The 23,263-nt window shown below is 43.2% G+C and overlaps 2 protein-coding genes across 2 annotated transcripts; both read right to left on the reverse strand.

Annotated features, from left to right (window-relative positions):
- Positions 1–8,551: 8,551 nt before the first annotated feature.
- On the reverse strand, positions 8,552–22,441 carry LOC112563986. The gene is made up of 11 exons (XM_025238484.1): positions 22,436–22,441; positions 21,416–21,622; positions 19,974–20,088; positions 18,980–19,383; positions 18,215–18,385; positions 17,660–17,943; positions 16,848–17,030; positions 14,305–14,438; positions 11,942–12,183; positions 11,194–11,311; positions 8,552–9,812 (listed from the first exon to the last, which is right to left on the reverse strand). The coding sequence occupies exons 1-11, from the start codon at positions 22,439–22,441 to the stop codon at positions 8,764–8,766; spliced, it is 2,913 nt and encodes a 970-aa protein (XP_025094269.1). The 3' UTR covers positions 8,552–8,763.
- On the reverse strand, positions 16,716–18,384 carry LOC112563482. Its single transcript, XM_025237384.1, has 3 exons — positions 18,237–18,384; positions 17,640–17,943; positions 16,716–17,030 (listed from the first exon to the last, which is right to left on the reverse strand). The coding sequence occupies exons 2-3, from the start codon at positions 17,929–17,931 to the stop codon at positions 17,014–17,016; spliced, it is 309 nt and encodes a 102-aa protein (XP_025093169.1). The 5' UTR covers positions 17,932–17,943; positions 18,237–18,384; the 3' UTR covers positions 16,716–17,013.
- Positions 22,442–23,263: the final 822 nt, after the last annotated feature.

Raw genomic sequence — 23,263 nt, forward strand, 5'->3', positions numbered from 1 at the left:
GTCATTTGGTCCAGCGGCGAGATTGGTGACGCGAAAAAGAATGGAAATAATATATATCTCCCATCAGCCTGCATTTCAAGTAGGGCCAGACCTTGACATCAAAAAGACAGTTTTGTTTTACAGAATAAGATTAGCGGCGGTGCTATTTATCTACCAATGATATCTTTAAAAAGAGGGAAACAGCAACCAACCCCCACTTCAAAGATTAAAAAAAAATTTTTTTTTGTCTTGCTCCTAACTCCCTCCTGAGAGTTATAGAAGATTTTCGGAATCCAAAATGTTTTTATTGGTTTGTTTTCTTCTCTATTCTGCGACACACACCTAACATTAAAATTCGTCCAGATTAAAAGTTTTTATCATGAGCCCATGTTTTAAAAGCCAACAACGAAAGTGCTAGTGACATTAGCTTCTACATCCGGAAGTATAAGGAGATCTTATTAATCAAAAAATATTAATTTTTTCCCGTAATTACTTTACCCTGCGATTTTTCTGAAAAAACTCTAAAATATACAGCGATTAAGGATAAAAGTCGTTGATTTTAGGTATCAAACTAATTTTTAAACATGTCTAATTTTATGCAATGCTTTGAACCTCATGTTGTACTATTTGTATTTACAGTTGTATTTGTTGTCCTTTTTTACTGGCAATATTATGCGTACATATTTGTAATACTTGTGATGTTGTCAGCTTGACAGGTAATTTAATAAAAATGGAGAGTTAGAACAGAATGTGCAGGATTTGTTATGTTCCTGTCGGCAGACACCTAAATCCCTGCACAGGATTAACAAAGATGCATTGCACCGTACTGTATCTCTAAAAGCCATTCCATCACTTTTAAAAACGAGTGTTAAGATAATACCCTTTAAAACTCCTCTCCTAAAACTGTTTTTATTTGCTTTTAAAATGTTATCTATTCAATTTAACTCTTAGTTTGTGCTTGTAATGGCTTTTTCACGTTGACAATGCACATGACAATTAGATTGTTCCAGGCAGAGTGGGAAGCTTAACTCAGCCCACGACACTCTGGTCTGTCAGCCTCCTGTGAAAGTTTTCTGTGTAATCTACTTACCGGTGATGGAGAGTGGGTGGGCTGGTAAGGGGTAAAGGGGTGGTGATTCATAAAAACGGCATGATATGTAGTCCCCTCAAGCTCGAAACCATAAGCAGAACCCTTCTAACTGACTGTATCCTATAGCTCCATTTATCGAAGGTATCCTTCATCTGAACAGAAGCTTACGTGCTAATAGCCTGATGGTAACCGCAAAAACACAAGCAAAACAAACCTCGAAAACTTAAAAAAAACCTCTTAGAAAATGCTAGATAGGTGGGTAGGGAGAGGAAGGCGGTGAGAAAGATTTGTGAGCAGAGATGTGGCGATTAATGAAAACTGAGATGTTGAGAGACGCAAAAAAGATTGTCGAATGATGGTCAGCAACACTGGTTGACTGCTTTGGAGACTGAACTGATGCAATACTGGCCCCTTTCTGTAATTGCCTTGAAGGCAGTTCCCTGAAGCAGAAGGAGCACTTTAGCGACAGTCTAGTGGACCATCTCTCAGTTTCACTTCACTGTGATCAATCATTAGGTGGAGATGATGAGTTGCAGCACTGATGAGTGGTGTGTACGCGCCCACGTGACCTGTCCTGTGGCCCTTCCCGAAGGTCGGCCATATGGCGGCTTGTCCACTGCTGATGTTAATCAGCCACCATTTTTTCTGTTTATTTCGTCGACGCCCAATCCATATCTCCACTCATCCTAGTAGGACCATCTTGTCGTGCCGAGCAACATGTCCTAAACCAAACCAGCTTTCGCCACTAGACGGTGGCTAGCAGAAGTCATTGGGAACCAATCAGGACTGTGATGAGACTGCGGATGAAATCGTTTGACTTCTGTTCTCTGTAAGAGATATTGAGCAGTCTCCGGAGAATCTAGTTATAAACAGCGTTCAGTCAACACGATTTACGTGTCCGCTTCCCAACCGGAAGGAAACTGTCGTCTGCAACTCATGAGTAAGCTTTACAACCGACAAAGAAATGACACAAGTTACAAAGCAGCCATCTTATGATGGCTATGGTCACTAAGAAGCCAAATAAACCTCCCAGACATAAATAATCCAGGTGAAATCCGAAGAAAGGGATTGGCATGATGTGTTGAGAGATGACTATGGTCCTTATCATGGCATGGCGTGACGATAATTTGCTCATCCTTGCGGTCTGGTGACCTCGGCGCCATGTTCATCAAATGTTCAAGGAATGTGGAATTGTCCGATTTCGCAGGATCTCGCAGGAAGAGTTCAGTAAAGCAAGCAAGCAAGCAAGCAAGCAACCAACCAACAAGCAAACAAACAAACAAAGGATAAAAAGGCAGACTATGCTGCTGAGCACAATGGCGATATGACTCCTGATGTGATGAGGTAAGAAGTGACATCATCTGTCAGAGAACACCTGGCGCCCTTCACACACAGCCAAATCTCGACAGAGCCGGGGCAGCACGTGCACAAACGCCACGTGTAAAGCCAGCACGTGTTCAAGGCCTTGTGTGACGTATTCTGTTTACCTTCACGGCTGTCTGTGACGTGATCGTCTTCATCTCGCGGTCCAGTGTGACGTGGCGTAAGTCATCTGGAAGTCGTGCTTATCGAATGTTTTATCTCCCTTGCGTTAGTGTGGTCCGTTCATACTGTCCAGCTGCACAACTCATCATTTTCTATCACGCACTGACCTAAAATTGAAATCTCTTTGAAATCTCGTGCGTGCACGTGACATGGCGATGTCCACGAAGAATGTGTGGGGTGGGAGTGGGAATGGGGGTAGACTAAAAGTCTGGTGTTTCGTGGGTTGTAGGGGGGGGGGGGCTGCATTTTCAAGCTCGCCATAGTCCAGCTGTGACGCACGCGCGAACATGATCGATAGAAGCCAGTAAAAAGCGTGACGTCAAGACGACGAGTGGAGTTCACGCAGTGCTTGTTAGGTTTCAAGGTTTAATTCCGATATATTTATGGGGAAGCTGCAGCATACGAATCTCAGCAAGAGCTTCATGATAAATCGTTTTTTTTCTCCTTTTTTACCTATTACATGTCTCGTCCCTCTAGTCCCCATGCCAATCTGCACGTACACGCGTGTTCAGGGAAAGTCTCAAAACTTCATCAGGTGCAGAAAACACACACGAGGTTCTTCACTGGAGCCAACTCTCGCAGGGAGGCGACAATTTACGCAGACAGCTGAATGGTTTTGCTTGCAAGGACCCTTGTCCAAAGCAGCAGTTGGCAAAGATATATGGCTCCGAGAACTTACAGTGCATAGCAGAACAAAGCGAATAAAAATTGGAATGAAAAACAAAGTAGAATGAAAGCTTTAACGAAGAGCAAGAGAAGGAAACAAGGCGCAAAGGGGTAAATGGAAAAAAAGAGACTTGATGACAGGCACGACAGATGCTGCACATAGGCAACCTTGTGCGCAAACATTTCTTGTTGTTAAGCCGCTCCTACCTGTCGATTATAGTCGGTGTGGCGCAAAGACATCCGCAGGCCTTGCTGCTCACATACCACATGAATGTCATACAGCATTTACAGGAGCCGGAATGGTATACTTAGGCAAAATCGCGAAAGATGGTACGTGTTTAAGGCTTGCCAGGCAGGACACACCTACCTGGAGACAGGTGTGCACCTTGTCACCCTCGTGGCAAGGTGATCCACGTTGCAGATATGAAGGACAGGTAGTTGACTCACAGGTAATCACATTTGGAAACAGGTTGGCAGCACTCAAGATCAAAGGATGTCTGGCTAAAGGTGTTTCAGCATTACGTCAAACAATCATGACGTCACATACACTGTACTGTTGTAACGGTTTCAACCGCCAATATGGAATCTCGTGCTGTCTCGGTTACAGTACCTTCCTCGGTCCCCGTAAGAAAACCACACGAATTGAAACCTCCATATTGCTCTTTAACTAAAGATTTATTGTTCACGCTGTAAATCTGTTGGAGAACTGGGGCATGGAGCTGCGAGTGCTTTCACCTCTACTCCTTTGCCAGTTCCACCTGGACAACACCTGGTAACAAAGTCTCTTTAGGACCTGTGACAGGCCAAGCGAGGTCAAAGGGCAGAAAGCGTGTTGAAGTTAGGCTGAATGGCGGCGCCGTTTGGTGTTTGGTAAACTAGAAGCACAGTGACAGTCAGGCTGCTAAATAATTATTGTGGCAAAATCCTTTTCCAAGACACACCTTAGCAGGCTGTGTGCGCCTGTCCCTGACTTTTCCTGTCTGCTCTTCCCTCAACAAGCTCGAGTCCACAGATTCACTGATTCATAATCACCCACCCACATACATGCACGCGTGTGCGCACACACACACACTTCCACTTTTTCTCTCCCACACACATACGCACGCGCGCTCGGCCGCACCAAAAAATCAAAGATGACAAAAAGATGAAATGGAACTAGTTCAAACTGTTAAATTATTTGACGTCACTCATTAACGGCTCATTACTGGCGCAGACGGTAATCCACACTTGCCTAACACATAAAAGAATCACACTGATGAGTGAAGGAGACAAATAGAATGAAAACGGGGTACGTGGGTAAGGTAAGAATCTACAAGAAAAAAAAAAAAAAAAATAGAGAGAGTGCACAAATAACAGTCTGTACATCTGGAAGTAATATTTATTTTGCTGGAAAATGTTGAAAGATGTTGTGACGAAGCCACCAACAACGACGGAGGCGACGAAGAATAAGTAGTAGAAGTAAAACTAGATAAACTGCTAATATCAGAAAGTTGTAGAAAAAGTAGAAATAGAATTAGATGTAATGGAAGGCAAAGAAGAAGTGGTAAAAATAGCGGTGGTAGAAGAAAAAATAGAAGATGGAGGAAGAAGACTTTTGAATATATTTTCTAGAAAGTGTATGGCCATGATTCAAATAAAAATTATTAACACTAATTCCCGAAGAAGGAAGCAGCCACAACAAAAACACATCCCAGTCACAAAGCCGGGAGATGACGGAAAATATTATCATAAGAACACTTATGGTAATTATTGCCTAGTGATAGTAATTGTCCACCTAAACAAGCGTTGTTTGAGACCATCATACCCAAGGCGCTGCCTGAGATGAGTAACTCGTTGCCTAATGTCAGTAATTTAGCAGTTAATGATAGTGATTTTCAAACTAATGATAGTAACAAGCCATCTTGCTAGTAACTGACTCACTTATAAATGTTACTTGAGATGTATGCAGAAACCAAATATTAAGTAGAACGCACCTGACACCGTCGTGCAGAAAGCACTGTCCACCAATACAATCTCAAGGCAGGTGTAGGTCTACCTGTGTACCACAGTGTCACCCAGTTGTGAGGCTAACAGTACAGCGACTAAAACGCCAGCAATCAGTACCATTGTAAGGCTAAACTCTCAATGACGATCAGCCGATCGGCGGAGGACAACAGCTTGGACGCCATTGAACGCTCACAGGTATAACGGGACCGTGAAGTCTGAATGCTCCAGTGTTGTGCGTTCACTGAAGGGGAGCAGCCATGAGAAAACACGAGGTAGGACCAACAATAACAACATATTATACGCAGGCGAGAGAGTGAGTGTGTGTCTTGCCAGCGGGTGTAAACAGTCGTTTAGTGAAAACTAGTTCCGATAAGCACCGAAGTTTACAAGCTGCGTTTTCTCACGGGTTGTGAGCTGTATTTTCTCACGGTTTGCAAGAGGTCACAGAAAAAGCGATATCAGAATCGGTTTTCTTTGTGTATGAAGGACCGACAGGAAATCAGAGACTGCAAATGTAATTATTACTCTTCACTGGTAGATCCGTCAGTTCTTCGGCTAAAACAAGCCGTGGGAGAGGTCAGCTGTTGCAAGTATATTAAGAACAGTGCAATGGTTGCCTGGTTACACGACAAAACATTCAGGAAACTGGTTCTGTCTCGCGAGAGTCATTGTGTTGCTCTCGTCTTTAGTACGTATTTCATATTTAGGGGAGGTAAACAACAGCAGCAGCAGCAGCAGCAGCAGCAGCAGCAGCAGCAGCAACAACAACAACAACAACAACAACAACAACAACAACAACAACAACAACAACAACAACGTAAAAAGTTAGAAAATAAACAAATAGTGTTATTGATAGAAAAAAATTCAAACTACATATTAGCTGAACTGAACAACTGATTAGTCAAAAAGAACGAATGAATGGAAATATTTGTTGTCTTTGCCATATTTATCTAATCCCAACAGTATTAAAAGTGATGGTTCTATGTCAATAATATCTTATTGTCATGCGCTTATAGTGGTGTTAGTGTGCTGCTTGCCCTACTTTGTTACAATGAGTCGTTGTGTGTCCTGTCACCTGGTTGGTAATACTGTCCACCTACCAACTCGTATTAGCTTACTGTTGAGAAGTGCAAGGGGACATGGCTCAAGATTCAAAAGCTGTCGTCATACACTGACAAACATCATGATTAATGTCTAGCCATGTCAGCCCATTCGTCCATACCCACCTGATGCCTAAGCTGATCACAAGTGTTATCTCTTCGGGTATCATTCACTGTTATATGGGAGCAAGCCTTCTTTGTATTTTTTTGTCATCCGTCTACATACCACCGACACTCAAATAAACAAAAACATCTATGTTCTGAAAGTGCGTGCATGCAAATGGTCACTCTTCATATCTTCTTATAACCGTGTGTATGTAACATTCCAATGACAGACACAAAAATTTGCTGACTTCTGACCTTCTGCACCAATAGAATTACTCTTGACGCCACGAATCGACCAAGCTGCAAAATTTCATCAATTCCTAGAGGAAATTCATAAGAAGGAGACAGAAAAGCACCCATTTGTGTAACTCGCCGAGGCTTTCCTCCTTAGATTCCTATTTTACTTCGGCTGTCAGAATAGGACATCCTCGATTCAAATCAATGCCGGTATCCATACAGCACCAATGCAATTCATAAAATATGGCGGCCTTGGCTCTCCTGGGTTCAGCCCTCGTCTCGGGCACGCTGTTCTTCCTCTGCAGTGGCATCTGTTTACAGGGCTGGAAGTTCGTGGAGGGCGAATGGCTACCAACGTTTCAAAGGTCTGACTTCCTGTCTGAGGTGTCTATAGTGACGGGGCTAACTACTGGAGACTGCAACATTTTTTTACTCCTGCGTGAAAGTGCTTTTGGAATAATTTGTCCTTAATTTTATTTGTCGCAATTTTGGAGATAAATTATTTCATATAGATTTCATGTGTATCTATTTTACACGAATCCCTTTTACACTTTTCTGCCCTTTTCAGATTTATGGTTCATACAGCTTTATATATATTTAATAGAAATAAAAAATGTAAAAATATTAAAAGATAATAAAATAAATAAAAAGGAAGCAAACAGGTGAAAACAACATAAAAAAGACGGTTGCAGTTTATTTCCCGGACTTCTGTACGTCGCATGTCGCGAAAACACAATAAAACAGTAACGACTCACTTGGTCACTCGCATCAAGCGTGTAGCGCCATCTTCACACGGGGTCCACCCTAACCGCATTCTTAAAAGTCGGGTAAAAACTGGGTAAAGTGTTGAAACGTTTAATCTCTGAAGTTTCACGATGTTCCGTTGTATTGACAAACATCTTGATCAAAGTTCCGATGACCAAAGTGTTTACGAATCATTGGTTACCTGTGAATCTTCATACACAACTTTTCCAAACTTGTTTAATGTCTGTCGATATTTCATTTCAAAATAATAGTTTTTATACCTGGAAAATGTATGGACAAACGTTTGACCAAATTTGTCAGTCTTTACATTACTCTCACGTACAATTTTTTCCAGATATGGACCGACGTACGCCCATACTTGTGCAGTCCACAAAGGCTGAAGATGAATAGACATTAGGACAGAAAGAATGAAAGGGCAGCGGAGGATATGGTTATCAGACCTTTATGTCATTCGCTCCACCCCACCATTATCTCTCAACCATTTCTAGGCGGGACGTCTTTGTTACGCACAGCACAGTGGTGTTCCACGCTGAATACCAGGATGTCAGCCGCACCCAGTGCTGGATACCTGGCTCCTGCAGTGTGCAAAATAATGTCGGGAGTGGTTGGTCTGCTGACGTAGAGATTTATGGGTACAGCTCCTGGTCCCTGGACGCTTTCGTAAGTTAGACATTTGAAATATTTTAAGGCTCTGCATAAGAAAATGGAATGACCGCGAGTCTAGCTGAAAAGAAAGCAGCGCTGGTTAAAGGGAGGCAAAGCCTTTGCCTTACACACTGGAAGTCGGTATGCATTCAGTTTTCTTAAACACGCGATTATTATTATATTATCAAAACCTACATTTAAAATGCCACGTTCCAACATTTTTTTACAACTAAAACGGTGTTTTCTTAACACAAAGATGGAACAAACCGAACTAACCAAACAAACCAACCCAACCAACGGGTGCTTGTATAATTACATATCTCTATATTCCTTTGCACACGTAGTGAGTGGAATCAAACAGTGTGTCTCTTTAAACGCATTTTCATTTTGAAAGTTTTCATCTGTTGAATAACTAGAAAAGACAAATATTATCTTTCAATAGTTCATCGTATTGTTATTGCAAATGTTCTGAGAATTTGCATGCATGCAAATAAAGATAAAATAAATAATAAACAAGTCTCTCACACCTCCCTTCTCTCTCTTTCGCACAGATTCATTCTAGAGAAGCGCGCGCGCGCACACACACACGACCACATACACATCTTCGTTACCCTCCCAAACACCACGGTAAAACGTCGTCGGTGGTCAGTGGAAGTTAAAGAGTTCAGCCATTAATGGCTCTATGGAGTCGACATACTCTTCGAGGGCATACTTGTGTCGGTCTCCCACGGTCTTGAGGTGCGGCAGTAGCTGTCTCAGGGCGTCCAGGTAGTCAGCGGCGTACAGGTAGGTGAACTGAGCCTCCAGGTGGTGCTTGAGCAGCGTGTTGTACTTTTCCCCTAGCGCGTTCACCAGCTGCCGGTCGCGGACCCCCGCGCTGCGCGAGTCGAAAGCCGCCACGCAGTGCAGCAGGGCGTAGGCTGCAGCGTCGTTACGCAGGATGGTCTTGAGCGACGCCGACAGGTCGGCTAACATCCGCACCGTGGACGCATGCGCCGGCATGGCTTGCAGGTAGTGCGAGACGGGCATGTAGCCAGTGTCCTTGATCCACATGTCCGTCTCCACCACGAAGTTGGCGGAGCTCCGGAGTACCATGTGGACGGTGGCAGAGTCCTGCAGAACGGCCATCTGGTCTTCCAACGTCAAGGACCTGAAGTCACGCACGCGCTTGAAGAAGGTGACGACGCTGTGCGCGAAGCTCCTGCACCCGTTCAGGACGAAAGCCGGTGTCAGCACACCCAAGATGATGTGGGGTCGGAAGGTTGGAATGTGATGCAGAATGGTGTTCTCGTAGGCTGACGTCAGCTCCCCCAGCAGGCCGCGCTCCTCCTCCGTCAAATGCCAATACATTAAGGGGTCGGAGGGCAAGCGGTCAAGTGACACGTGCTGGAATGGCTTCAGAAGGTGACTGTACGATGGTCTTTCATTCTGGCTCGCTGCTAGCGAGTTTGCTTGCTGGATCGTTTCATGCTGGTTTGCGCCATATTCCCTGTCCACGCTGGTTGAGATAGTCAAGTTGTCCCCCTGACTCCCAGCCTTGTCTGCAGCTGTGAGGGTGCCGACCTCAGCGGAGTCCTCAGCAACGTACCCAGAAGATGCCATTCTTTTGTCTACCTGCTCATCAGTGGCGATCTTTAGTCTCTTTAGCCTGTTGTTGGTAAATTTCTCGTGGCGCGCCTTCAGTTCTTCTGTGTCTGCAAAAGATGGCCGACAGCTCATAGCTTAACAGAATGTCCATAAGGCCAAGGGCTATCTGCACAACATGTTTCTACAAATTAAAAGTGTTCTAAGGAAGGAAGTTTGGAAACTTTTTAAAAAATCGCTCCTATGACATTTAGAGAAGTTGCACAAGTGCATACAAAAAAAAAAAAAAATGTGCTAACGGGAACAGAAATCTGGCTGAAACAGTTTTACTTTATTTTAAATAATATTAGATTAAAAAGTTTCTAAATCTTTTATCAGACTAAATATTTAGGGCCTAAAAAGTTTCAAATTAGAAAAGTGTTATGCAGGTGTACAGCACGATCTTCAATGGCTAACCTCAATCAATCCTGTCTGCACAGGGCAGAGAGCAGAACAAAACATTTTTTTATCTCACACAAGATCAGTTACTAACATGTCTCACACACACACAAAACCCAACAACAAAATAATCCTAAGAAAAAATAACAATGTGTCCTTGTGTCTCTAACTGGAGATAGTGATGGATGCTGGTACAAGAACATCTTGTAAACATTTCTTCGCGCGATTGGCAGTTTGTAACGCCTGCCAGAAGGTAGTAGCTGAACGTTGGGATGGAGAAGGTGTGCAGGCTCTGTACTAATAAAATTTCCCATCTTTCCTACCACAACACATGTCGGTATATTTCCTAATACCCACTCACTGTTGCCGATCCTTCAATAACCATTTGATCTAAAAACTAGATTAATTGGTATTTAAAGAAGGCAGTTTGCAAGATGTGGATGGATCGTGTTAAAAAGTTCATGAACAGGACCCAAACACATGTTCAGAGGTATTCATGTGTTGTAAGAACATATGTGTCAGAGGTGTTGTACAATAGCATCTAAAAGAGTAAGAGTAACATCAGCTAGCGTCTTTGTAGCCTGCAATCAAACAGCAGAACATCCAAGCGATCGGTTACAAAGGGGACTATGAAGCTGCGCACGACCCTCTCCACGCATCTGGTCACAACAGACGTGAGGGGCAACAGGGAAACTGAAAGTCTTTCAAGGCTGTAGCATTACATTTCTTTGGCATTGGTATTATTATTATTGATTAACGCCTTAAGTGCGGAACATAGTGTGAGTATAGCTGACCGCTTGAGGCTAGTCATTTGCCTAGCATGCACTGACGTATTGCGCATTCAGATCCAGACCAAATGAAAGACAAACATCCTGTCTCCCGTCTTCTGATAGTACTAACTGATTCACTCTTTTTAAAGTGAAGAACAAAAAGTCCAGTAGTGTTGTTGATATCGAGCAGAGACTACAACTCACGGAGACAATAGCACCCTTATGCCTGATTAATGTCGGACATGATAAACAACTGAGACAATGACCGATGTGTAAGACATACCCAGAATCATGTCCGCCTTCATGCCACAGTCGAGACATTTTTTCAGGCGACAGTAGCAGCAAGAGCGACGGGTGTCAACCGTGATGTCACAGTCTCCCTGGTAGGAACATGGCTTTATCTGTAACAAATCCAAGAATATTTCCCTTTTTTAAAATATAGAGTAGACTAATCTAAATGTTTTTCCAATACAGGAGGTCTCCGAATTACGCTCCTCAGACTGTTTGAAGTCGATTTTGTTTATCGATCGAAACATATATGTACAGCCCATCTTTTGTATATTTTGTAAGACGACAGTGTGTGTTCAAATGTCCCCTGTGTATCTTTACAAAGAATACAAAGTCAATTGTAATGAAAGAAACAACAGGCTTTTCAACGTGAACTTTTACAGATTTGGGTTACTAACAAGTATAAAAAATATGTTATTCAACTTGAGGAAATATGTTTCTCTTTTGAATCGAAAAAATAAGCAGTTTTAATAGCAGCAAATGTCAAACAGCAATTTTAAGAGTTTGATTTTGTCCCACTCGTGACTAGCTGAGGACTATTAAGGGAAACGAATCGTTGTGTGATTGAAGATGGGCTACATGGGATACGAGTGTAGCTGGTTTTCTGTTACAACTAACTATCCCTAGAAAGATAGACTCTAATCAGCAACTGCGAAAGCATCCGTTTATGAATGCCGAAATGAGCATGCTTTCAGGAAGATTTATCAAACACGGTGACTTTTTTCTTTACGGCATAATCTCACCTTGTCCCTCAGCGCGTTGCGCCTGAAGAAGGCCTTGCAGGACTCGCAGGAAATGACGTCAAAGTTGTGCGCCAGGGCCTTGTCGCCACACACGCGGCACGTCTTGGTGGGCATCGCGCGCTGCCTGCGGTTGGAGCTGGCTCCCTGAGGCACGTCCTCCTCGCTAGCATTCGGTGTCTGAACCAGCGCCCCGTTGCAGGTTGCCATATCAGCAACACTGGGACAAACTGCCACCGCAGTCTCTAGAAAACACGTAGTTTTTGTTTCTCTATTTGAACACTGTTGAAATGACTTTAATAGTAACTAAGCCCTTATCTCAAATCCCAGAAATATCAGTCTCACCTTAGCCAGTGAGGAGGGGTAGCGAATAGTTGTTGTCAGTTGTGGTACGAACTCCAAGATACGCGCATTCACAAGTTCATTACTTCAATACCCGAGGGACTCAAAGTACTTCCCAGATAACCCTGCTGTAGAGTACTCTTGTGGGTACCTTGGGAAAGATAATGCAATGGGGACGGGCGGTTGGGAGGTATAGAGAAAGATGGTAGTGCTCTCACAAAAAAATGGTCCGAGGTAAGTGGGGTTTCCAGCCCCCTACTCCCCAACAACCGTACGGTCACGACCCTACCATATCATTTTACAGTCGAAACTTGACCTAGTTAAATCTCTCTTACCCAAGAAATGTGATTATTAAATCTCTCTCACCCCAAAACAACCACTCTATACTCGCATATACACAAACATATGCACACCGATTGAGCGAAAAGCGGAAGAGAACAGGGGAAATCTCATTTTCGTGATAGTGAGCACTTCATTGCTATTCGGAATCGTTTGTTATTATAGGTCAACCGATGAAAAAGCTAAGACAGTTTATATGTGCTTCACGGTGAAGCCTAGTTAGCTTATCTGACTGGCCTTGAACATTCCACTTCGTCATTGTGACGTTGCAAACGTGAAGGGCTGTGTGACTAACATTAGTGTCGTTACGATACGAACTTATATTACTGGACTGCTGGCAGACGATTTTTTTCCAGTTAACTAATAAAACGGGTGTGTACAAAGCGTCCGATTAAGTCCCATTATTTGTTTAGGCTCGCCGAGACTAACAGCGGAGAACTTCGCAAGAGGCTAAGTGTTGGTCTTGGCAGACAGACAGCAGTCCACCTATACGTGGTAACTTGGTCCGACAATAAAGAAAATGGAAAAGTATAATGCCACAGAAAAATCCATACTTATAAAAATCAAGCAAAATTAGAAACCAATTAAAATAGCAAGATATGGCACTAAAAATCTCCTTTGTGTAAGAAATAAGTTAACGGAATTGCTAGTTGCCTGATTTGTTGATATATTTTCATTATTAAACTTACAGTTAAATATATGGATTTGAACAATTATGTAAACATTTCATCTACCACTACACATGCAATAATGATTTTATGAATTTATTAATTAACCTGATTTAGGCTAAGGTAAAAGTCATCCCTTAACCTTTTCAGGTTGTTGGTTGGGTGAGGTGTTACAGACCACACTTTTTTCGGGGCTAACTTCAGGTGAAGGCAGTGCCCATCTCCTAACCACTCGGCAAACCACTTCCCCTAGGTTGGCTGGGTTTGGTTAATAAGTGTTCAAATAAAACTGTTTAAGCGCTTCATTATACTGTTATTGTTGTTGTATAACAGCCTGAGTTTATCGATAACAACTGATAAATTAGTTGATTATACAAAATCATCTAGGTAACCTCAGCAAAACTTTACAAACAAACATTTTAGATGTATTTGTCATTACTACCTACTTGGTTCCACCGTTTTCATGCTGGAAGCAACATCGATAATAAGTATTCATCACATTTGAAAAGCTGGAGATTATCTTTTTTTTAAACGTGATCACAAACTTATTCAAGTATTCATTCACTTGCAATGGCATTTCCCTTTGCATCATACATGACTCGTGAGTCTACCGTGGACGATTCATCGGTAGGACGAATATTACAGCCGGGTACAGTCAATGAGCACGATCTTCAGTCGTGTTTATATTTCCGACCCGCAAGCTATTCCACTCGACTTAAACTTAACAGAATTATTTACTTGGCAGCATGCTGCTTGATTAGACATGTTCATAGAGGTACATACTGAATATTAACGGTGCTCTTCGTCTACAGACAAATCTACTTGTTTGGCTGGAGAAGATAACAGCTACACCCATTCAACGGCAGTTTAGACTGAGCCGGTGTACTGCTGACACAGATTTCTTGCCAGTGCAGTGTTTACACGTAGCGAAGTCAAGGGTAGGAAAAATGGCGGCCCCCCTGTTGCCGCTTGTCGGCAGAATGTTCACACGAAAAGAAAATAATTAGAGTATCTTACCTTCAGACAACTGGCAGCTAATGCAGTGTTTAGTAAGCAGGTTGTCTGCTAGTATGGCGTGTGCCAAAGAATGCAGTGTGGAATGATTCAACAGCTCGAGAGCTGCGCACGACGACCGAATAGCGACACACAAAGGTCAGGGTGATTGCACACTTCGCCGCGGCGACAGCGGGACGCAAGAGAAGGGTCGGTGATAATACTGGGTGTAAGCCACCCGCTCCCCTTAGCTCCGCTCACGATATTTCAAAGCGGATGTCATTGGACTTAAAAAATAATTATAGAATTTAAAATAGTTGTTCTTTATCGTTTAACTAGAATGATCGGAATAAATTGCCGTTTGGGCAGTGTCGGAAACAGATCTCAGACACTGAGAAAAGTAAAAACTCAAGTTTTTAACACAGGACTCAATGTGGGCAGCAATATTCACAGCTGAGCATGTACAGTAAACAGGCGGATCGATTTGAAAGGGCAGGGTAACCTGTTATCTGCTACCTTGATAAACAAGGCAAAGAAGCAGCTACTGGATGGAGCGTAAAAGATAAAATCGGAAAAAAAAATCGTCGATTGCGCGGATGAAAGCGAGTCAGACTCGGCTTCTGTTTACATAAGTTCGGGTGGTAGAGGAACCCACCTCGGTGAACTGAGACGGTTGAACACACTCCCCTCTTGTAGCAAGTTGCTATCGCTGGTCTGTAGCCTACTGTAGAAATTAGGGAGGAAACTGCGGTAGACGGGGGAACTTTGACCTCTCTCGAAAACAGGCGTAGACGCAGAAGGGTGGTTCCCCCTCACCACCCCGATCATCAGTAAACAGGCATCGTCTGTGGGACCCACACCCGGATCTACAGAAGACGTGATCACGACAGAGCGAGCGTTTCCACGCGACACATTAAAGGCAGAGCGCGGTGGGGAGGGGTCAAAGGTGACTTTTCAAGGGTGCAGCGCTTTCAGGCAAAAAAGCTGATATCGCTAGAACTATTCCGGTTACAAGTAGTCCTTGGAGTCATCACACAACTGTAATGGGGTAGATTGGGTGCACACACACACACATCCCACTAAGGCTTAATGTCTTGTAGCAGAAGTCTACCTGAAACTATCGTGCGAAGTGTTCTTGTAGAGTGTTTCACCCTTGGTTTCTTCTCCCAGACAGTCCAGTTCCCGGTCTACAAACCGTGTCCTTGTGCACATCCAAAGTTACACTCGACCTACCACAAAGCCTGTTTATTTAAAAGTCTCGTACACACAGTTCGTAATAACCAACTCGAGAACTACTTTGTTACGCTATTATCATTGCGCTTGAGATGTTTTAAAGCAGGGATGCACAAGCTACGGCCCGCGGGCCATATCCGGCCCGCGACACGGTGCCATCCGGCCCGCGAAACGTCTGCCCACAGTGCAGGAAATCGGCATGTTAGTAATAAAAGAAGACCTTAAAAAACGAAAAAAAAAAAAGGAAGAAGAAGTATTTATCCCCACGTAGGGGCGTCTCTCAATCTTTTTTTCGATGGACGAACATTTCGATTCAGTGCTCCGACTTGGTGTCTCTACGATGCAGCCGGACATTCAGAAGTTGGTTTCGGGAAAACAACTTCAAATATCCCACTAATTACTACATAGTTAATGGTAAGTACAACTTGTTTCTAATAAAAAAATGGTATCTGCTCTATTTTTTTGTATTTTTGCGGTGAAGTGGCCCGCGACACGGCTGTCCGAAATGGATATGGCCCGCAGGCCGAAAAAGGTTGTGCATCACTGTTTTAAAGTATTTAACATTATTTTTTAAATGTACGTGCATAGAATATATGACTAATTCATGCAGTATTAATTTTATATGTTCAGACTTACACGCAGACAGACGACCGCAGGTAATATAACTCGGTTATAACAAGAGACCGCCCATAATATTAAAAACCCTGACGTCAGGGCTGAGGTCCTGCAGGTTCTTATTATGTGAATATATTTCTTTGTGCGTGCTTGTGCGTGTGTGCTCGGGTCTTATATCCAAGCTGTTTACATTAATTTTTTTATATTTTTTATTCTGTCACATTTACTCTATGTTTACGGCTGTATGCATATATTTTTATCAAAAGTTTAAGGAGTAAATAATTATGAATGGTGTTACAGGTGGTTACAAGATCCTTTTTTCCTCTGTAAACATCCTAAGCCATTAGACGTTAACTACAAAGGCGATGATAAAGAAAAAACATCAAAAACTGACGTCAAGCTGTTGTTGTGTCCTGTTTCGCGGACATTAGTCTAGGAAAGTACAACGAATGTACAACAGAATGAAAACAAGAATATCCAGTACATTCTTTCTCAGCATACCTTTTATGCAGACGACATATTTCGTGTTTTGGAACCGTTGATCAACTTGTATCTCATTCTTACAAAATTTCACTGTCAACACAGACTGGCTTAGCTTCATTGGGACTTATTTTTATTTTAATTCGAGTTTCACATTCCGTTTTGGTTCTTTGGTTGAAATTTCTCAGAAGCATGTAAAGCTAGAAATGTCTGAAGTTGGCGATGCTGGGTGATTTTACGTGAGATTCATAACTTCCACCATGAGTGGGTCCAGGGTAGATTTCCACCCGTTGAACATTGCCGTCATTTCAACGGCCACCATCTTGCCCTCCACAATGCTGTCTAGAAGCGCCGCCAGGTAATCTGCCGCGAACACGTAGGAGAACTGGGACTCGAGGTAATGCTTCAGAAGGATGGTGTACCTGGAAAGACAGGTGAAATACTATATATAGAGTCACTTTGCTGCTTCTTTCACAGTCACAAACCTGTAACTATGTTTTCTACACCGCATTCTGGTTAAATATCTTTAGTGGTCAATAGAGTAACATGTAGGCTATTGAACAGTTTATTTCTGTGAAGAGGTTTATATAAACATGATCAAATACTCAAATCAATCTTATTATTACTACAGCGGTTCCCACTCCCACGAATATTAAATCATGCACTACGAAACTAAGGCTGTTTTAAATCACAGAACTCGCCCAAAGGCAAGTCACCAACCAACCAACCAACCATCCAAACCAACCAAAGCCAAACCAAACCAAACAAACAACAAAACAAACAAACAACAAAACAAACAAACAAAACAAAACAAAACAAACAAACAAACAAACAAACAAACAAACAAACAAACAAACAAACAAACAAACAAACAACTATATCTCAGATTTAAACGAATGTCAGTTATCTCTCGATTTTTCGAAGTCCCATGTTGTACCAAACTCCTCCCAGTCCTTTGAAAATTTTCCCCCCCATTTTAATGTTTGTCACAATAAAACCTCGGGCTTGATTTATACAAGTCGTCGACTCACTTGTCGTGGAGGCTGTTGACAGCCTGGCGGTCGAAGAGGTCCGTGCCAAGGGGTCGAAGAGAACCATGCAGGTGAGAAGGACAAAGGCGGAGTAGTCGTTCTTGAGGATTCTCTTGAGGTTGCGGCAGAAATCGGCGTAGTGACCTATGACCTGCTCGTGTCGCGTGACGCGAGCGAACGTGGAGACGGGCAGTTCGCCGAACTCCTTGATCCACGCGTCGCGCTCCTCACAGAACAACGCGGAGCTCTTCAGCATCATGACCAGCATGGCGCTGAACTTGGAGGCCGCCATCTGGTCTCGGACCTGACATCAATCATCGCATGCCATTTGAAATTATTATAAATTACAATACAAAAATACTGAGAAACAGTCAATGTGCTTGTCGAAATGATGCAGGAGAATGAACAAGAGCGACGATGACAACGACGACGACAATGATGACAATTATGATGAAGAAGACGACGATGATATATTAAGCGTATACTACACACCTTTACACTTGTTGGAGACAACACTAAGAGGTCTAGATATAGAAGTTTCTCCTCTATTCTTACAACAAAAGCAATCTGCACACCGCTCGTAGGTCAGATGCTGACCTGTAGTGACCGGAAGTCGGCATTGTCTTAACGAACTCCACCATTTTCAGAGGAAATCGCTGACAGTAGCACAGCGTCTTCTCCAGACTGAGTTCGCTCAACTGCACCTCCAGCGCCTCTGGGCTACTGGGCATCTGTAGTAAGGTGTCCTGCAAAAACACATTCATCTGTAGCAGGGTGTCAATGTGAGTCCCTACGGGAGCTGCTACGACCCTACTGTATGAGGCTGGTTTTAAATAAATGGCAAGATTTAGTCAGAATTTCAGCATATACATCGCTTCAATCAGGGGTTAAGGATATACATCTTTCTAATGATAAATTTAGTAGCATATTATGACAATACATAACATTACATACAATGCAATGATAAATCCAGTCAGATGCTATGGAATACGTAGCCCTGATGGTACTTTCAGTCGGGTAACATGCATGGAAATTTCATTAATTTCGTGGAGTTAAAGACCTGCAGCTTTTACCTGAGTTGTTTATGTTTTATTTTCTGAGTTTTCTCAGGAAATCAAAATTCGAAATAAACAATCGAAGGAGAGAAAAGAAAAGGAAGAAACACGAAAAAGAAAGCGAGAGAGACAAAAAAAAAAAAAAAAAAGGTTTAGTGATGAAGAGGAAGGCGACTATGTAACTTAGCGAGTGCCTATAAAGAAGTGGAGGTCCTCTCACCTTGTACGACACTGTAAGCTGCGTGATGAGTGTGTGTTCTTCTGTCGTCAGCCGCCAGTACATCAAAGGGTCACATGGTAGCAGGCGTTTGGCACGTGCTGGAACGGGCGACGGGACTGCGTTTTTTTCTCCGACACCGACTTCAGGGTGGATTCTTCCTTCATGGCAGCAGCGGTAATGTCGGAAGAACTTCCAGGCAGTGGCTGCAGCTCGTGGTGGTTATGCACCGACAGTCCGCCGATGACATCTGTGGGGCTGCTGTTGTCGCTGTCGTTTGGAAAATCAGAGGGCGCTGCTGTTCCCTCCGCAGTCCAGGCTCCATCCAGCTCCGGTCTGCTGGAGTCCGGGAAGCATTGTCGCGTGCTGTTGGTCGTCTTGCTGCAGTACCCTGCCTCCTTTCTGGCAGCCTCCTGCCGCTTCTTGCGGTTCTGTGCGATCTTCTCCAGACGCGCTTGCCTTTCGGCCTCATCTGGCAGGTGAGAGACAGAGGACATAAAGCTACATGCGGCTACACGTGTCATTATGATTGAGTTGAAAGAAAGACTAGTCATGCATGACACTTTCTTCCATGAGCTTACCTAAATACTTTATCACGTCCATTATCAATAACAACAGCATTGATGACAAGATTCGTCTGACTAGGTTCGTGATATACTTTCCAACGCTGAACAATGATTTCTCCAAAGATCCTTATCATTATGATCACGGATCACATCAGATTCCCAAAAGATAAAACAAAACTCTAGAAGGATCCTACCTGGCTTCATCAGGATCATATCAGACAAATTAAGGATTACAAGACTCAGCAAAACTCCCGCCAGACTCACAAGGATCGTCTCAGACCCCCAAAAGATTATAAGACTCCTGAAGTATCGTATAAATGTGTTCTCTAAGGATAAGAATCGGACTTCCCTGAGAATCATGTCAGATTGCACAAGGATCGCATCCGACTTGCCAAGAAGCTTGCCGGACGTCCTAAGAATCGTGTAAGACTTACCCAGGTTCACCCAGTATGACCTCAGACTTATCCAGGTTCATCCAGTATGATGCCAGACTTACCCAGGATCATGTCGGCCCTCATGCCGATGTCGAAGCATTTCTGCAGGCGACAGGCTGGGCAGAAGCGGCGTGTCTGCCGTGTGATCTCGCAATTTCCCGTGAAGCCACACGACTTCTGCGCAGACAGAAATGATAAAACAACGGGCAATAAGCGTCTATTGTAAATACGTATGGGATTATGACGGCCAACATGTACATGTTACTTACAGTAAATTGCTAATGATTCCAATGACTGTGCTAGGTCCACCCTGAGGGAAGCGGCCCTCGATTCCCAGGCCTCCTGATTCCAGGAGAAATAAACGGCGGCAAGACTTTTTGGCCTTTTGTCCATTTGACAGTCCAGTTCCGCCAAAGGCCGACGTAACGCAACCTCAACCGCTAGCTCGTTCCCACAGTTACCCATTCCACCTTATGATAGCCCGTTTAACAGCGCGTCCGCTCGACTCGTAGAAAGAGCAGAAGTACGGCACCATCACTATAGTCCTATTCCTAGTTACCCTACGACACGTGTCACTCAAGATAAAGTCTGCGAATCGTATTAAAGTGCTCAAAACGTGAAGGATCAGTCCGATGACTTGCTGATAACTATTTTCTTCCTAAAATAGTCAAAGAAGTTCTAATTTCAGGACACTTAATGTTTTGCTGCTTTGAAATGGTAAAATAAATTCGTCAACAATAAGTATCACTTGCAAGGTTTGTAGACAATTTTGTAAAGAATAAAGGCACCAAAAGGGGATGACTATCATGATACTTAGTCGAACACATACAAGAATTTACTAAAACAGCATCCTCGCCAGAAATGGGAGTGCCCTAGACAAACTAGGTCGGGGTGCTCCAGCATCAGTCCCGTTGGGCTGAACTCAAATGTGTCCGGGGTGTTTGAAACGGTGCACGTGAACTGTTTAAATTTAAAAAAAAAGCAGAGAGCGGCTAAGAACGGCTGGGGTAAGGGACGAAGGAATGGGGTTGTCAGAGCTTATCAGCAAGTGCTTGAGATAGATATTGCTCCTGTCCTGAACTTGCCAAGCTGGGAACAGTTAATCAAGTTTCTGATGTGAAGGCGTCACGACACCACTTCACGAGGCACCGAGCACGTGCAATTCATTTGAATTAATATGACCGACGAGTGGCACGAGGTGGGAGGGGATGGTGGTTAATGACGGGGAATTCACAAGGAAGTCATTGTACTCTTGTACTTGCACTGCCTCACTCTCTCCTTGCCTACACTCACACGGTCATGTTAACTCATTGCAACGCTCACTCCACAGTCATACTCAGTGCTTGATCTCATTGAACAGACTCACATGCTCTCTCAAACACGCGAACACGCAGTCCTACGGAATGTTTTACACATACTCGTACAGCACATCAAATCCTGCCATAGAGAACACGCTCTCAAACATCACCTGACGAATACTAAGCATGATCACGGAGATACTCACCTGCTGTTTGTGAGCGTTCCGCCGGAAGAAGGTTTTGCACGACTCGCACGTGATGACGTCGAAGTTGTGCGCCACGGCCTTGTCACCACACACGCGACAGATTCTCTCCCCTTGCAGGCGATGCTTCTTGCGGACGAGCCCCGGACTGTCCGAAGGGGCAGGGTTGTCCCTCCTGCTTGCTCCAGATCCATCGACTGCATTGCGAGGCTAAAAACGCGAGGTCGACAGCTTTGTGCTGACTGACAGACACTGCGCTGAAACAACACACTTTCAAAGAAGCTGATAAAGGAACATTATCACTAGCGGCCCGCCATTTCGTGTGCTGACGTCATCGGGGAAATCTCCGGAAGCAATGGGAACCTGAAGTGTGTTGCATGTGTCTGCTTTCTCCATGACACAAGCTTCCTCTGTCACAGCAGAAAGCAACAACACACATCGCCTACAGTCGGCAAGCACAAACAGGATATTTGCCACATTTTACCCTAGAATAGACCCATGGCTGCCGCCTTAAAGCACTAGTAGGGTGCGAATTGTTTTTGTAACTACTGGGTAAAGCTCATTTCGAAATATTATTTCCAAAGGAGGAGCTGGGATATGTTTATTAGGCATATTTGTATACAAACAGATGACGTCACGATTTCGACCTTTTTCTGTGCATGTAGGAATACATTTTGAGAACGGAAGAGGAAAATCAGCACCCCACTAGTTCTTTAACCAACGTTCAGTAAGCGATGTGCCCTCTACTCCCACCCACTGTTACACCCCAAGCTGCCAAGCCCTATTCATCCATAACAGTCGAGAGTAAGTCTTGACCTTAATACTAATTGCTCGATTAATGGGAAATTTGATCCATTTCTTTTATCAACTTAGTTGTAGATAACAGATGCATTAAAAATAAATATTCAAGTATTTTTGACTTAAAATTTTTATCCTGAATTATTAACTTTAAGGCTTCATGAAAAAATTAAGTGGGAAGGGTCAAATAAAAGCTTTTTTTCGAATTTTGTACCTTAACCTTACCTTCATCAATCGGATAATGATAAAGAAGATCTTGCTTCTGCGATCGCTACTGAGTAACGATCGTTGCTACACTTGTTGGTCAAGTGCTGGTAATTTGTCTTCTACTATGTTGTTCCTGGTAATGCCACCTGCTTTCAACAACAAAACCAGGTCAAGGCTAAAAACTCTCCGATAACTTCCTAGTACAGAGATCAAGGCCTGGAGGGAAATGAGAGGTAAGGGGGAGCCAGACTAATGTATGGAACTCGATTTTTATTCAATAAGGTATTGCTAAATAATAATATTCATCATCATCATCGTCATCATAAGTATAGGACTGGTGCACGATTCCCTAAGGATATAATAATGATATAATATGATTTTATAGCATAATATTAAATAATTTGATATAATGCTCTAAAAAAAAAAAAAAAAAAAAAAAATTCAACGGTGAGAAAGAAATAAAAAAGTCAGTACATTATAATTCTAAATTCAATTTATTTGCGCGTGTGGGCTTTTCTTTATCTGTTCACATACCTATTTATTTACTAGTGTGTGCGTGGTAGCATGTGTATGGGCGTGTGGGCGTAAATGTTCCTATGTATGAGTGTATGTCCAATAACACCTTTTATAGGTGTGTCTGTAAGAGTGTGTGGGTGTAAGAGAGAGAGAGTGTGTGTGGAGCGCAACACCACAGGACTTTTGTCTGCAGGTACCTCAAGCGACAACAGTTTATTTGGCTGCCATATGCCACAAATTTTCCCCACCCTTTGCAAACATACACACACGTGTTGAGAAGGCTAAACATTATCACGAAAACAAAAATCAACAAAGGCATAGCGATTTGTT

Source organism: Pomacea canaliculata, linkage group LG5 (assembly GCF_003073045.1).
Source record: "Pomacea canaliculata isolate SZHN2017 linkage group LG5, ASM307304v1, whole genome shotgun sequence".
NCBI classification, from domain to species: domain Eukaryota; kingdom Metazoa; phylum Mollusca; class Gastropoda; order Architaenioglossa; family Ampullariidae; genus Pomacea; species Pomacea canaliculata.

Coding starts and splice junctions, on each gene's coding strand:
- LOC112563482 (XM_025237384.1), bottom strand. CDS start 17,931: ATGGCGGCCTCCAAGTTCAGCGCCATGCTGGTCATGATGCTGAAGAGC.
- LOC112563986 (XM_025238484.1), bottom strand. Junction 20,089..21,415: donor GGAACGCTCACAAACAGCAG/GTGAGTATCTCC, acceptor CTGTCTGCGCAG/AAGTCGTGTGGCTTCACGGG. Junction 14,439..16,847: donor GTGGAAGTTATGAATCTCAC/GTAAAATCACCC, acceptor ATCACCCTGACC/TTTGTGTGTCGCTATTCGGT.